The 15,012-nt window shown below is 37.8% G+C and overlaps 1 protein-coding gene across 12 annotated transcripts in view; it reads right to left on the reverse strand.

Annotated features, from left to right (window-relative positions):
* Positions 1–15,012, reverse strand: part of LOC117402982 (EH domain-binding protein 1-like) — a 157,118-nt gene that overhangs the window by 90,907 nt on the left and 51,199 nt on the right. For 5 of the 12 annotated variants that reach the window (XM_034004753.3, XM_034004750.3, XM_034004752.3 and 2 more), the window contains exons 6-11: positions 14,102–14,283; positions 12,373–12,512; positions 8,960–9,064; positions 7,910–8,029; positions 7,412–7,706; positions 5,547–5,739 (exon numbers count right to left, since the gene is read on the reverse strand). In XM_034004753.3, the coding sequence (XP_033860644.3) occupies positions 5,547–5,739; positions 7,412–7,706; positions 7,910–8,029; positions 8,960–9,064; positions 12,373–12,512; positions 14,102–14,283 (1,035 nt within the window). The remainder of the gene's footprint in view (positions 1–5,546; positions 5,740–7,411; positions 7,707–7,909; positions 8,030–8,959; positions 9,065–12,372; positions 12,513–14,101; positions 14,284–15,012) is intronic. The other 7 variants (XM_034004754.3, XM_034004748.3, XM_034004755.3 and 4 more) reach the window with 3 other exon arrangements.

Genomic DNA, 15,012 nt, shown 5'->3' on the forward strand with positions numbered 1-15,012 from the left:
ATAAATGTTTTCCAGAGGAAGATTTTAAAATGAGCTGTAATTAGATTTTTTTTATTAACAAAAGCAAGGCAATCAATCACTGTGCAATCTTATCGGATATATATAGACAAGATGAGCAGTTACCAAGATGAAGGTATAAATAAAATAAATAAAAATAAATGGAGATGGAGAAAATGGAAAAAAAGAAACGATCCTTGAGGGCACAATCTAGGGGATGTTTAAATATCTGAGTGTATAAAATGTTCCCATAACAAAAGCAAGGCTCGAAATTAACGGCGGCCATGCAGCAGTAGCCATGGGTGCCCTTCTCAATTGCCATAATGCCCATCAAAATGTAAGTCTATTCACTGCAATTATGACCACAGTGCCCTTTCCGATACAGCAACGAGACGGCTTTACACACCAAATTAGAAATTGTGAGGCTCCAAACAATAACACAATTACGGGATTTGCGTAGTCAAGTCGCATTAGTAACAAAAACAAAAAACACAAACAAATGAACGAACAAATGAACGAACACTACCTTTTTGAGTACTGGTACATGGATTTCTACTGTGCGTTATAATGCCATCTCAGAAAAGAGAAGGTGGCCTGCACAATCTGCAAAAAAATGTGTAAAACAGTTAAGTAATTTTTAAATGTTTAAGATACTTACAAGTGGTTTTCTTTCAGGTTTAAAAAACATCTAAACTAACGTTAATAGGTTCAATTGTCGTTCTCCCCTTATTTATATTTTCTTACTTTTACCACAATGAAAACCATAACGGTAGGAAATGCTTTTCTACATTGTATTACAGTTTATTATCATTACGTGTCCTTCTTATGATAAAAGATAAGTTTATGTTTTTTCAGTACTTCCATAATTGCAACACCTTTAGTATATATTACATAGGGGAATGATAGTTTTGAGTTTAGTTTATGTTAAACTGTGTAGAATACATGCTGTTAGAATTTAACAAAATGGTCCCATGGTGTAGTAAAATCCAATGCCTTCAGTGCAGGGAGCTACGTCCTCGCAGGCTCGAATCTAGGCTGCTGGTTGCCGGGTCGGCAGGCCGCCCAATGGCAATGCAATTGGCTGGATTGGGGGTGGGGAGGTTTCGTTTCCCAGTCAGGGATCTCGCCGCCTCTCAGTGAACAGCTACCCCCTGTCTGAATTGCTGTCTGTGCGTCTCATGATTATTATTATTTATTTCTTAGTAGACGCCCTTATCCAGGGCAACTTACAGTTGTTAGAAAATATCACATTACAAAATATCACATTACAGATAAGAACAGTTATAAGATACAATAAAGTCAGTAGCAAATAGGAGAGAACTCAAATGAGAATAAAAAATACAGTAAATGATTATGTTTGAAAGTGATTACGACTAAGCGCAGTTAAATTTATAGTAAAACTATTTGCTTATATGTGTAAATTCCTTTAAGAGCAACTATTAGCTGAATAAATAAATAACTATAAGTTAAACTGTGTTTTCTTTCTGCGGCTAATGAATTAGCTTTATATATGAATCCTAAGCAAAATTACAAATCATCCTACACTTTGGTCTTGACAGGAGTTTAGTGGCCTTGGTGCCCTCTACAAATTAATTGAACTGAAGGCCATTTTGGCCTACAAAAGAACACCAAGATGGCCCTTTCACAATCTCCTAAACTATAACTCACTCCAATAATACCACACATCAAGATTTCTCAGACAAGTTTAGATCTCAGCTTAAGCCTCAGCAGTGGAATGCAAACTCATATATCCTTCTCAAGCAAAAGTCAACTAGCTCCCAAGCGTGCTCAGCCACCATGTCTTTGTTATTAATTTATTTTAAAAATTTCAAATGTTCACCGAAATGTCATACTTTGACAGTCTTAAGGCACAGGAAATATCGCAACATGTTTTAGCAGCTGGAAAAAGGTTAAGTTATTTTCCCATACTTTTCAGTTTGAAATAAACTTGATTTGATCAAATAGGCATCATACAGTAGAAAAGGAATGACATGCTCAAAGCTTATTGTTGCAAACTAACAGCTTTTTAATTTTTTTTTTAATTCATTTAGGAGTGACCAATTATTATTTTTATTTATTTTCCCCCAATTTTGGAATGTCCAATTTTTTTTTCTTTATTTCTCCTCACCGCAGCGAGTCCCCACACTGCACAGACGTTCTGAGGGCGTGTGAGTGTCCTTTGATCTCACAAGCTTAAAGCCAGAATTGCTTTTACACCAAGCAGTCCAGAGCAGAGTTGGGCGGGCTAATGATCCCAGAGAACAGAGATCAGCTCTGCTTTTTACCCCGTCTGAATGTGCTCGGTGTCTGGCCAGTAGGGTTCGCTGTTGCACAATGAGGAGAAGTAGTCCCTGCCGGTTTCGCATTCCCCACCCCCCATCCCTGGGAGCGTGAGAGCCAATGTGACGCCCCCTTCGGGGTCCCAAGCAAAGTTCGGCCTCTTGGCACAGCCCGGACGTGAACTGACGCCTTCCAAGTTGTATGACTCATTCTGCATTCCCAGCGGCAATGCTTTAACTGGATGAGCCACTCGGGGACTCCACTAACAGCTTTTTTGAAAAAGTTGAGGGACAGGCCACGTCCTGGAAGGCAGAGAGTCACCACACTGGCCCAGGGCCGTTACACTGACTGTTGCATTGTTCAAGCCAACCGGTGGGGCTGTGGAAGTGTGGTGATGTGGGGAGGAAACAAGAATGTCTTTGGTGCAGATTGAGGGCAACCTTACTGCTCAGCGATACACTGACAAAGTCCTTGAGGCAACAGTTTTTCCATTCCTGCAAGCCAATCTGTAAGTATCGATTTCCAGCAGGATAATGCAAGACCACACAGTGCTGGGATTACAATTGCACAAAAACAATGTCAAGGTCTTGCCGTGGCCAGCTTTTTCTCCTGACCTGAGTCCAATAGAACATCTGTGGGACCAAATCGCCAGTGCCATCCACAGGAGACAACCGCGACCAGCCAACCTTCACCAGCTGGCTGCAGCTGCACAGGAAGAGTGGCGGAACATCCCACAGAGGCTGATCAGGTCTATGTGTCAACGCTGCCAGAATTGTGTTAATGTTCAGGGAGGTCATACCCGATACTAATTTTGTAATGCATTCATTTTGACTGTATGTCATGTTTCAGACTGAAAACTTATCATGATTCTTTGATCTGTATTTTTGTTCACATTTTCTGTGATTTTGTTTGATATCTATGTTTAAAATATTTTATTAAATCCATTAGACCTGAATGTTGCTTTTTTTGTGCATCAGTATACTTATCCTACAGCATGTCTGCAATTACAATTTGTGGTGCACCATAGAGGCTTGCAGTACAACTGCATCACAATGTGGTAGCAGTCAATAAATTAAGGGACGGTAAGTATTTTACCCTCATCTTAATTGCATTGTTTTGCACTATTTGTGACATTACAATTTTGTTAGTGTGACCGACAATTTCAGAATTAGGCTCTCAAGTAAACTGAGTGGCCAGGCCTAGGGGAGTTTGACTGCATCCAATAGCTCCCAGATTCTCATCACCCACCCTTCAATTATCCAATGACAAAAGGAATGAAAAAAGACAGCGTCCAATGTTGAGAATCCTTGTGCAACCATTTACAAAATGCTCCCAATTTGTGCAAACCCTGTGCATTACCGAATCAAACACTGTCGTTACATACTTTCAATAGCTTGTGCAAAAGAATGTCCCAAGTTTCATCATAATGAAATTACACAGGGGAGTGCTAATTATGAATTATGAAGATACATATGTGGGAAATAAAGATACATTTTTACTGGACAAGACCTGTAATGAGAGTATCACACAGATACTTAAAAAGTCACATGACTTCAGTATGGACAGCATATTGGGCGAGAGGTCAAGGCCACTGACACATTAAGCATGTTGTGTTTATATAATATTGCAAACATAAATCAATACCTCACATGGTCTTTGATGTTTGAGGCTTTTCCAGTGAATGGGTAATTTGTTCTTGAGTGATAACCACAAGAGAACAGAAAAAATAATGCATACCAAACATGATGCCAATATCTTAAGCCCCTTTCACACTGACACTCCTCCACCAGAAAGCCATGGGGCCGTTGATTTTAGTTGATTTTACAGGAACAAAAAAAAAATCTAGATTCCAGTTTACTAATCAGGACTACAGATCAATGGGTCACATGCTTCTTTTCACCCACCGAATGTAATTCACAGATTTTACGAAGCTAGTGAACCCTGGAGGTCTGGGAAATCTCTGCCTGGACTTGACCAGTAGGGGTCGTTGAAGCACAATGAGATCAACAAACCTTTTTCTCCCCAAACCACGTGGAGCAAATGGGCAATGCTCCCGGTGGGCCCTCTACCAAGATCCACTGCTCAGCAAGACATGGATTATAACCACTGAGCTCCTGATTGTATGGCTCCTCCTGCACAGTAGGCTTTACATTACAACTTTGTAGCAATGCGGAGAATAGTGTAACACTCTTGCCACATCCACTCAAATTTGAAAAAGAAAATGCACCCCCCCACCAAAAAAAAAAGTGATATTAAACAAGATCTTATCCAAGTTAAATGAAATGCTTCAAGTGTCTCAACACAAAGCAGACTGTTGATTCACCTGCTTTCCTTCCGCAAGGTAAATCCTCCACGGTCCATAAGGTATGTATTTTTTATTTATTTTTTAAAAGGTTGTTTCGATTTTTCCAGTCAACAGAGACACCTTATAAACATTGCCTTTAGGCAGAAGTGCATCAACAATCCTCCCACGTTCAAAGTCGGCTACATCTGTTGCGCTCTTCCATTGTTGGAAATGCCTCCCTTAATCCTTTTTGACTTTATTCATGCAAAGGTCATCTCAAATTCAACAAATGGAGGAGTGACGGCAGCAGTGTTGAACATGGCTGAAAAACGCTGTGGTAATCCTTGAAAACTGACTGTCTGCAATATCTCATAGGTGCTTACTTTATGAAAAGGTTTTTGCTAATCTGGCAGCTATGTCGCATGCATTTACAGTACAAAACATGTATTTTTGGGTTGGCTCAAAATCATATTTTTCTGAGCGTTTCCAGAGTACACACCACCAAGCATGATTTTAGTCACACATCTCCCTTTCTGGCAAACGATTAAGCACCAGTGAATCAAATTAATTAAATGGGCATCTCATCTGCTGTTACACACAAGTACAGCTTATTGACAAATCCCTTAAATAGAATTAATATAGTACGAGTACAGTATATACAAATGTGTCAAGACATAAACCTCTCTCCTGGTTACCTGATTTCATAAAAATCTGATCCACATAAAAAATTTGCACACATAGACGTGCACAAGCACAACTACAAGACTTCTGTAAAGCACTGATGTCTAACTACACCCAGGCCAAAACCTCAGACAATAAATATACAGAAAATATTGGTGTACAAATATATAAACCAGTCTGTAATACAGTTTGTAAGCATACTAAGAAAGGAGACAGTTCAAAACATATTACCAAAATAAGTAAAACAAAAAAAAAAAAAAAAAAAAGATCTTGGTGCATTTCTTTAATAAATGTTATGACCAACCTTTGGTGAAGATGCAAGCTCCTTCCCAACAGCAGCAGGTAGTTTTGCAGTCTTTTCAGGGTATATCTTTGGTGTGGGGATCGGAGGGGCTGGTGCCTTCCTCTTAGCCCTTTTGTCCACATCACTTTCTTGTAAAGGAGTGGTCTGGTCACTCAAAGGAGAGGCCTTTGGTTCGTAAAATGGATTGGACCTGCTTAACAAAACCAGAACTTCAGGGATCACACCCTGACTTAATTAAATCTAAAAGATCTTTGCAATACAGAGGTGCCCCAACTGTATACAGTATACTGTACAATGTTTTACATTTGGACTAAACTGCATTTAGAAGCCATGCTTTGCATGACCATCAGACATTAGCAGTTTGTCAAATGTTGTACCAATCGATTAGCTCCCCAGGGATTATATTTATTCGTCTTTAAAAAATTATCTATTGGATTAGTACAATGATCACAATTGGGGCAATTTTTTGTTAATTTATGTATTTATTTATTGTACAATCCTAGTTGCCAGTATCAAAAACAAATGCTTGAGTCAAGAACGGAAAAGAAAAAATACAACACGACTGAATCAAAACCATCAAAAATCTTGCATGCAACCTGTCATGTGTCTCAAACAAGAATTACTGATATATGCAAAGGCTATATTAACTAAAGGGCTGTTATAATTGACCTATATAATGGTTGGTTGAATAACTATCGGCCAGGTGCTCTCAGGTCACATGCTATTGACCTCATCTCCACTGTGGTGCTGAGGCACTTGACAAGGAAACAAACAAGCAGATAGTATCAATGCACAGCTTGTCTTAGTAGTTATGCCCACCTTCCCAACTGATCTGTCAATCATTGCCTCCAAAGAGAAGAAAAAATAAAGATAAAGCAAGCCTAGGTATCTGGCTGAAAGATAAGGTTAAAGGTGCAAATATCTAACCCAGAAGCAAAAAATGCCTATCAGGTGTTCACTTCTGTGCCTGTCAAAAGTTAAACAAACTTCAGGAGAAAGAAAGCTGAAAGCCCAGTCAAAATAAACTGGTCAAAGAGAAAAAGCCCTGACATGCTTTAAGAGGGGGAAAAATAAATAAACTGCTCTGCCATAGTGTGGCACTGCACCTTGCTTAGAAGCCATTTTGATTTGAATGACAAGGCTGACAAACTACCCTTACACTGGAAGAGTTCAAAAGGTAGAGGAAAGAAAGATGGGGGGACGGGGGACGGGGGACAGGGGAGACAAGGGACACCACAAACAAGAGCACCTCTGTTGCTGCTCTATAACTCTGCTGGTCAACAGGTGCTGTGTGATTTTGTAAAACGGGCCTTAGTCAGGTATATGTTTCATGTCCAAAAAACAGCAGGCACACACATATTTTATACATGCATATGCAAAATGTAGGTCTCTGTCCATATGTGTATGTAAGCGTGTTTGCAAAAAGGATGCACCAAATTTTTAATAAAATAAATAAATAAATAAATAAATAAATACATACATAAACACATACTAAAAACTAATTCAAACTCCTCTCCCCCACAAAAACAATAAACCATACAAAATGGAAAGAAATAAAAAATAAAATATAAATAAATAAATAAATAAATAAATAAATAAACAAACATTTTCATTTATAAAAAAGTTAGGACACTTTCTGTAAAAATGGCAAAAATGATTTGGAGAAATTCAGCAAGTTTGTTTCCAAAAAAATTAATTTAAAAAATGTAAGTTTGAAGTTATGCTTGTTTGGGTGATTTTTTAAAAGTATTATAACATTACTAAAATCACACAATACTTAACTACACATTTGAAAAGATTTTCGTTTAAGACGTTTGTTAGATGCCTGAAATGTATCAAAATAAAACAAAAATAATTTCACTTACTCATCGAGTTCTTCGTCCTCGTTTTTGGTTGTGTCTGCATAAAGATATTTGCTCATGTCTATGGGCCGGGCATTTTTCATCTTCGCTGGTCTTGGTGGGGACGGCTCTATCTTTGTTTCCTTCGTTCTGTCAGGTTCTGGTTCTAGCTCAGGCTCAGGTTCAGGTTCATCAAATGGGTTGCTGTACTGCACTGTCTCCGTCGCCATCTCGGTCTCAAAGGGATTGGAAGAATTGTGATCATAGTGTGGTTCTTCTTTGAGTGGGACAGCATCCTCGGTAGCTGGTTCAGTAAACTCTGTTTACATATGTATAAATGTATCTTTACTCCTGCATTTACGTTAAAATTACAACTGCAATTTAAACAGACACATTAATCATGATGATCATCTTCCACTGTATTTTAAACCCACATTAACCATGCATTCCTCCGATTCTTTTTGTTCTGCAATTTTTTATTTACTTTTATTTTTTAAGAGAGAAAAAAAACAGATAGTTTACCTTCATCAGGATCGCCGAATGGATTTAATCCTGGCTCATCTGGCTCGCCAAACGGATTCGGATCCATATTCGACATGTCTTGGTCATCCTCTTCCAGAAAATTAAGTTTACTGATGAGTTCTGTAATAAGTCCAGTTATAAAAGTACTGTCTTTAGTACAGGTTGAGCAATTAGGTTCTGCCTGTATAGAAGGCCTATTTATTCCCCAGATTTGTAAGGAGAATGTAGTTTGGCGTGAACCATTTACCTAAAATTACATTTTACCAGCATACTGTGCCGGCATCTGAAATGTACTATATCGAACTGCAATATGTACTGCATGTTGTTATACTTTATCTTGCAACCTTATCAAATAATAATACTTCTTTTCACGCATGGTTAGCAAAAAATCAGCTACTCCAGCCTACCACTATATTGTGTATTCATTTTTGGCCCCTTTAAGGGGGTCCTGGTATGTGTCTAACGCAAAGGAGACAGGAGCATTCTTGCAATCTGTTTAACTAGATAAGCACTGTGGCATGCTGCCCAATACTGTGTTACAAATGTGCCCCATACTGTATATGGGCATGACGACTTCCAAATACAACATTCCAGGGCTAGGTCAGGAGGAATACAATGTGCCACACTGAATGACAGTGCGACATGTATTACAGCACAATAAAATGTAATCTTTAAGTTCAAATGCACCAGTAGAGAACTAAACCACAGGTCATTTGAACAATTCTCCTCCTAGTTTCGTGCATTATGAAATCCAAAACAACTAATTAAACTTTTGAAATGTTCTCCCCCCCCCCCCAAGCATTACAACGAAGAATTAATTTATTTTTCTTATTAGACTGTCTTCAGTGGTCTGAAACGAACAGGCCACTGGAATCGGATGAAAGTGTTCATTAGGTTTCATTGGTTCACTGCAAATTACAGAAAGCCAGAGAGGGAAAAACTGGACAGAAAAAAAACAAAACAAACAAACAATCAGGTCAGGCAGCACAACCAAAACACAACAGGAGCAGTAGAATAAACAGAGGGAAAGAGAAGATGAAAGCTTTAGACCTTCAGAAGAACTGGCTGATTTAGCGGAAGGCTTATTTGCTTGCTTTAGGAAGTCATCTGGGTCTTCATCTAAGCTGCTGAGGGCATTCAACTGGTTTACTAGTTCTGTAAACAGAAGCCAGTCAGGAAAACATTAAGGAAACTTTTCATATAAGAAGGCCACACAGGCAAAACAAGGAAACACTTAATCAAAACTGCATTTTTTGTTGTAAACTGAAAAATATATTTATATATATATTTTTTTTATTGCTAAGCAAGCTATACACTCCTAAAGCAGTCTGGCATGCAAAAAGTTAAATGTCTGGATCCCATGCATTATTCCATAGAAGCGCAGAGATAAGCCAGACATGCTCTTCAAATAATTAACCAATCAATATTCTTAAGCACAGCTAATACAGCCAATAACAAAGCTGTGTGTATAACTGAACAGAACAGAAAAGAAAAGAACTGAAAGTAGAACATATGCAAGATCGTTACATGTAAAACACATGATGAAGTACATATGAGTTTGGAGACAGCCGATACAAAAACACGCACACAAAAAAATTATAAAGCAGCTAGGCTTCCAAATTCTGTAGTTTCTCTTGCTAAAAATGACTTCATGATTTGTACAGCACATTAAAAAATAGTAATGAAGTGCCTACAAATGAACCTGCTTGACATTTATTTATTGGTACATACAGTAACTAGATCAATAAAATACTAAATTACAGATAGAAAAGTAGCATTTAAAAAAAAAAGGCACATCTGACACGATATAATCGTATCTAATTATAAAGTTTAAAAAAGCTAGGGCTGTGTTCGAAGGTTCGTTCGCTAGCCAGGAATTCAAAGGCAGTTTTAACCCTTCGACGGTTCGTCAGGTGGCACACACACACACTGTATGTTTTTTTTTTTCTCTTAACAGAAACCGTTTGTGTGAATACTATAAAATCACACATTAAATGTCACTCGCATGCAAAATTTGATCTTTTGATTTGCATAATGCATATTATGTAAACAAAAGTTGTATTACAATCCACTAACAAATCGTTATATGTACTATTTGTTTATTTAGCAACTCTATATGGTGCCACTGCCGTGTATTGTATAGTATCCAAAGCACTGGTGGGGGGTGTACTTATAGCGGTTGTAGTGCTTCAGTAAAATATGTACTGAATACCTAGTGTACAAGACAGTGCAAGAGAAGTGCTATGGTAGAATATGTTTGAAACATACAAAATATACGCCAACACTAATTTTAATTTCGAAAACTGAGCACCTTCCACCCCTCCCCCTCCAGCTTTTGTTATCCAAAGGCAAACCTTTAATTTCTAAAATGTACCCTTCGTGTTGCAGCCCTAAAAAAAGCAAGCTCAGGGGGCTCCCGAGTGGCGCATCCGGTAAAGGTGCTCCGTGTGGAGTACAGGATGCGCTCTATAGCCTGGACGTCACCAGGGTGTCCTCAGCTCACCGCGCACTAGCGACCCCTGTAGTCTGGCCGGGCGCCTGCGGGCTTGCCTGTAAGCTGCTAGAGAGCTGCGTTGTCCTCCGACACTGTAGCTCTTGGGTGGCTGCATGGTGAGTCTGCAGTGTGAAAAAAAGCGGTCAGCTGACAGCACACACTTCGGAGGACAGCGCGTGTTCATCTTTGCCCTCCCGAGTCAGCGCAGGGGTGGTAGTGGTGAGCTGAGCCTAAAAATAATTGGCCATTCCAAATTGGTAGAAAATAATAAAAATAATTGGCAACGACTAAATATTAAAAAAAATAAAAAAATGTATCTGAATGTATCTGAAAATTAAATGTTATTGCTAATGAAGTGTTACTTAAGTTTAAGGGGTAAATGAAATAGAAAATGCACTGTCCAAATACTCACTAGTAATGCAGCAGCAAAACTTATAACAAGAGCATACACGTTATTTGATACATTACAGCACAAAGCTACTGTATAAAATACACACACATAAATATACCCGTGCATAAACTATACGAGAGATGATAAAAAAAAGTAATAAATAAATACAAATGTATGAAATAAAAATGTGTATTTTTTATCATGGACAGAGCTATCCAAGGTGGGAGTATGGAATACAATTGCCTAATGGTTAGAGCCAGGGACTGGGAGCCAGGAGATCCTGGACTCATTTCAGACTAGCTTCCATCTTACTGTGTGACTTTTGGCAAGTCACTTTACCTTCAGTACTTGTGCCTCTGTATCAAACAGCTGAAATGCTGCAAACAAGATGAGCTCCACTAGCAACGTTGATTCTGAGATATGGTGTGCTGTGCACATTACGTTAAGTAAAAACAGGTTCTCTTTCATGCCGTATGTTCTCTCAATTTTTCATAAATCACATGCCCCCACAAATTTAAGATGACTAAACTGGCATTCTTTAATAAGTCAAATATTGTGTTTATCAACCTATTATTCCCTGCTAGGTAACTTTACCAATAATTGTATTTAAAATGTAGACCTGATCCCCATCAGATCCCTGGTATTTTATAAATTATGTAGCCGAGAACACAATACAGTTTATAACGCTTCAGTATGTAATTCAACAGTTGTAATAAACTGTTATAATGCACACAACACAACCCACCTAGATACACTGCATAACCATATCATCAATTAATATTATTATTATTATTATTTATTTCTTAGCAGACGCCCTTATCCAGGGCGACTTACAACTGTTACAAAATATCACATTATTTATACATACAATTACCCATTTTATACATTTGGGTTTTTACTGGAGCAATCTAGGTAAAGTACCTTGCTCAAGGGTACAGCAGCAGTGTCCTCCACCTGGGACTGAACCCACAACCCTCCAGTCAAGAGTCCAGAGCCCTAACCACTACTCCACACTGCTGCCCATATTACTGTTAGCATTATTACACTACATGTTAAGTCAGTGTAATTTATTCTAGAGGTCTATACCCCTGACTGTTGGACCAGAAGGCTGAGATGTAGGATGCCAGCTGTAGCCCTAGCCACTGTTAGGGATGTAGTGTTCATAGACTAATGCCCTATGGGAGCTGCTGTTCTTTCATACGGCCCATGTTTAACCCTTTAGATCCCATTATACAATGTTAAAAGCAGTAACACAAACATCTAATGTGACTGTCTTAATATGAACAGGACAGTTAGCCTTAGGCATTTATCCAGTACACACCTGCATGTGTGGTTAGCATTACAACCTCATTCAACAAAAACAGGATTTCACAAAAAAAAAAAAAAAAACTGTTCTAACCTTCATCTTATATATAAAATGATAAACAGAATATAAAACCTACATGCTAAAAATATAAATGTGATGTATGGCAGCCTTCATTTCATTGTTTATCTGTCAGTTATGTTCGGTGTGTATCTGTGTGTGCGTGTGGGGGGGGGGGGGGGGGGTGGTCTTGTTATTCTTTCCCAACACCTTACCTGTAATTTTTGCTGCCTTCTCCTCTTGATTCACTCTGTTCTCTTCATCCTCTTCATTTTCCTCTTCAAAGTCATCCAAATTGCCAATGTCAGCCTGCTTCATGCTCATCAGGCTAGCCAAACTCTGCATGTCTTCATCCCTGGGTCAGAAATCAAACAATATGGAGCCATGACATCATTCTGCAATGTTATTATTGCTGTGTTCAGTTCAACCTCGGGTGTCACTGTCACACTGGAATTATCTTTCAAGGAATAGCTCTATTTTAATAAACATTAAAATTGAAATTATTCTGTAATACTGGTTCTTTGTGCAGATATTTCAGATTGACATTTGAAACTTAAAATAAAATATGCTGGAGAATAACTGTCTGCTTGTGTCGGCAGGTGTTTATTTACATTTTTCTTTTTCATGCAGTACTACCGGTTCATAATAAACCTTGCAATGGAAAAGCCATTTATACTGAACAATGTCTTGTGTGACTACCCAGATAACATTCTACACTGTCGCCAACAATATTTTACTTTACTTAAAAGGGAGAAAAGGTAGACGATAACGTAAAATGATTCAGAACAATTTTCTTTTGATTTGTATGCATACAGAGAGGATATATGATAAGAGGTCATGAATAACTCTCTCACACAAGTGGGAATGTATGGCTAACAGGACCAACGTTAAAATGGTATACAGACAGCAATGTATACTAATTTAGTATAATTCACAGAAGGCAAAATACCGAAATCAAATAAAAAGTAATCCTGATCTAAATTACAAAAAAAATTCCAATGGTGACTAACACAGAAATAGGGTTTAGATTTGCCAGAAAACAAACAAGTATTTAAATCTTATGGGTAAATAACTATGGATGTATTAGTAATGGTGTGGCAATACACTGTTGCCGACACACAGACTAATGCTTTGGTCAGATCCCCAGACAGAAAGCAAAGGTAGAATTACAGAAAGAAACTCTGCTTTCCAATAGTTTGCATGTAAAGTATAATATGAAAAGTAAAGTGATATATTTTTGGACAGCTTTTTTTTGGCAGCTAATAAGCTGCTATTAAAACTGGAAAATATTTAGCACTAGAAAATATGTACTCTGGGCCTGTAAAATTGTAATACTGTAGATATGTAACCTTGAAGAAGTGGAATAACAAAACCAAAATGGAAAATAAGTTGCTTCAAAGTTCTGTAACGACACTGGCTTATCTAGTTTGGGTACCATGTCTAGAACAACAGCTCCTAAACTGAGGTTAAAAAAAAAAATTGAACATATAAAAAAAATACATTATTGTGATTGGCTAATTAAAGATCCTTTGTAACACCATACCAGATGTAGATTTTCTTTTTTTTTTTTTTACAAACTTTAGCAAGCTAAAACGGTTGTGCTTCAGGATACCATCATGATTCCTCAACAACCCCCTGTGGCCGAACACCACAAAACCAGTTCTTGTGTTCATAGTTTGGCAATTCCTAATATTAACAGCATTGTCATTGAGATTTTAATCTAGAGATAACAGAACTCAAGTTGCAAGTCAATCTCTTAGAGTCACCAAAAAAAAAAAAAAAAATAAAGTATGGCTGGAATCCATGGTATGCTACAGCTTCTGTCATCTAGTGTGTCGAGAATACCATTTCATACTCCAACCTCATTCTGACTGGATGCACTCGGGATATTCAATCTAATTAAGCGGGCCTTAGAAAGTGGGACTCTTATGGGAATAAACTTACGTTGCTTTTCCCTCCCTCAGGAAAATGCAAGACAAAGAGAACTGCAGTGTGGCAGCAACCACTTTTCTTGATAATGGCTTGAATTTCAACTTCACGTCCGTCTGTGTAGGCATAGGGCTGGCATACTGTTTCATGTTGATACTGCTTGTAGCAAGGGCTTTGCGGCGACCAGACGGGGACTCCTGGAAAGAAAAATAGATTGGTTCTGACTTCAAGTCTCATCATGCTGGGGCGCAACACTAATTAAGTTATTCTTTTTTGAATGACATAAGTGAAAAATAACAGATTTTACAATTAAATATTACTGAAGTTAAACCTTTTTGTCTATATACAGTACATACATACATACATACATACATACATACATACATACATACATACATACATACATACATACATACATACATACATACATACATACATACATACATACATACATACATACATACATACATACATACATACATACATACATACATACATACATACATATAAATAAAACACCTCAATGTATTCACAACCAAACTCTAATTTATTCTAAAATATGATTTACAGAAAGACATTCATTAGAGACTGTGAAACACAGTGAAGGAAGGTACGGTCACTTTACAAGAAGGCAAACTGCTAATTAAAATGAGCCAGGCTCCATTCAAATGGAGATCAACTTGATTTCAGGCCACTTGAGGAAGACATCTTCAAACTGATTTTTTTTTTTTTAACTCCGTTGAATGGAGACATACCAGAAACCTCATTAAAATGTTCAGACCTGCTCCATCTCACAAGGCTAACACTGTTTTGACTTTCTGAACATTTTCACTTATGCTCTCTTTTACAAGTAACTGAACAATTACAAAAGATTAAAAAAAATTACTGGTGGGAATTATTCAAGTCGTTTTTCTTCTAGTGCTTTA

The sequence above is a fragment of the Acipenser ruthenus genome, chromosome 5 (assembly GCF_902713425.1).
Source record: "Acipenser ruthenus chromosome 5, fAciRut3.2 maternal haplotype, whole genome shotgun sequence".
NCBI lineage: Eukaryota > Metazoa > Chordata > Actinopteri > Acipenseriformes > Acipenseridae > Acipenser > Acipenser ruthenus.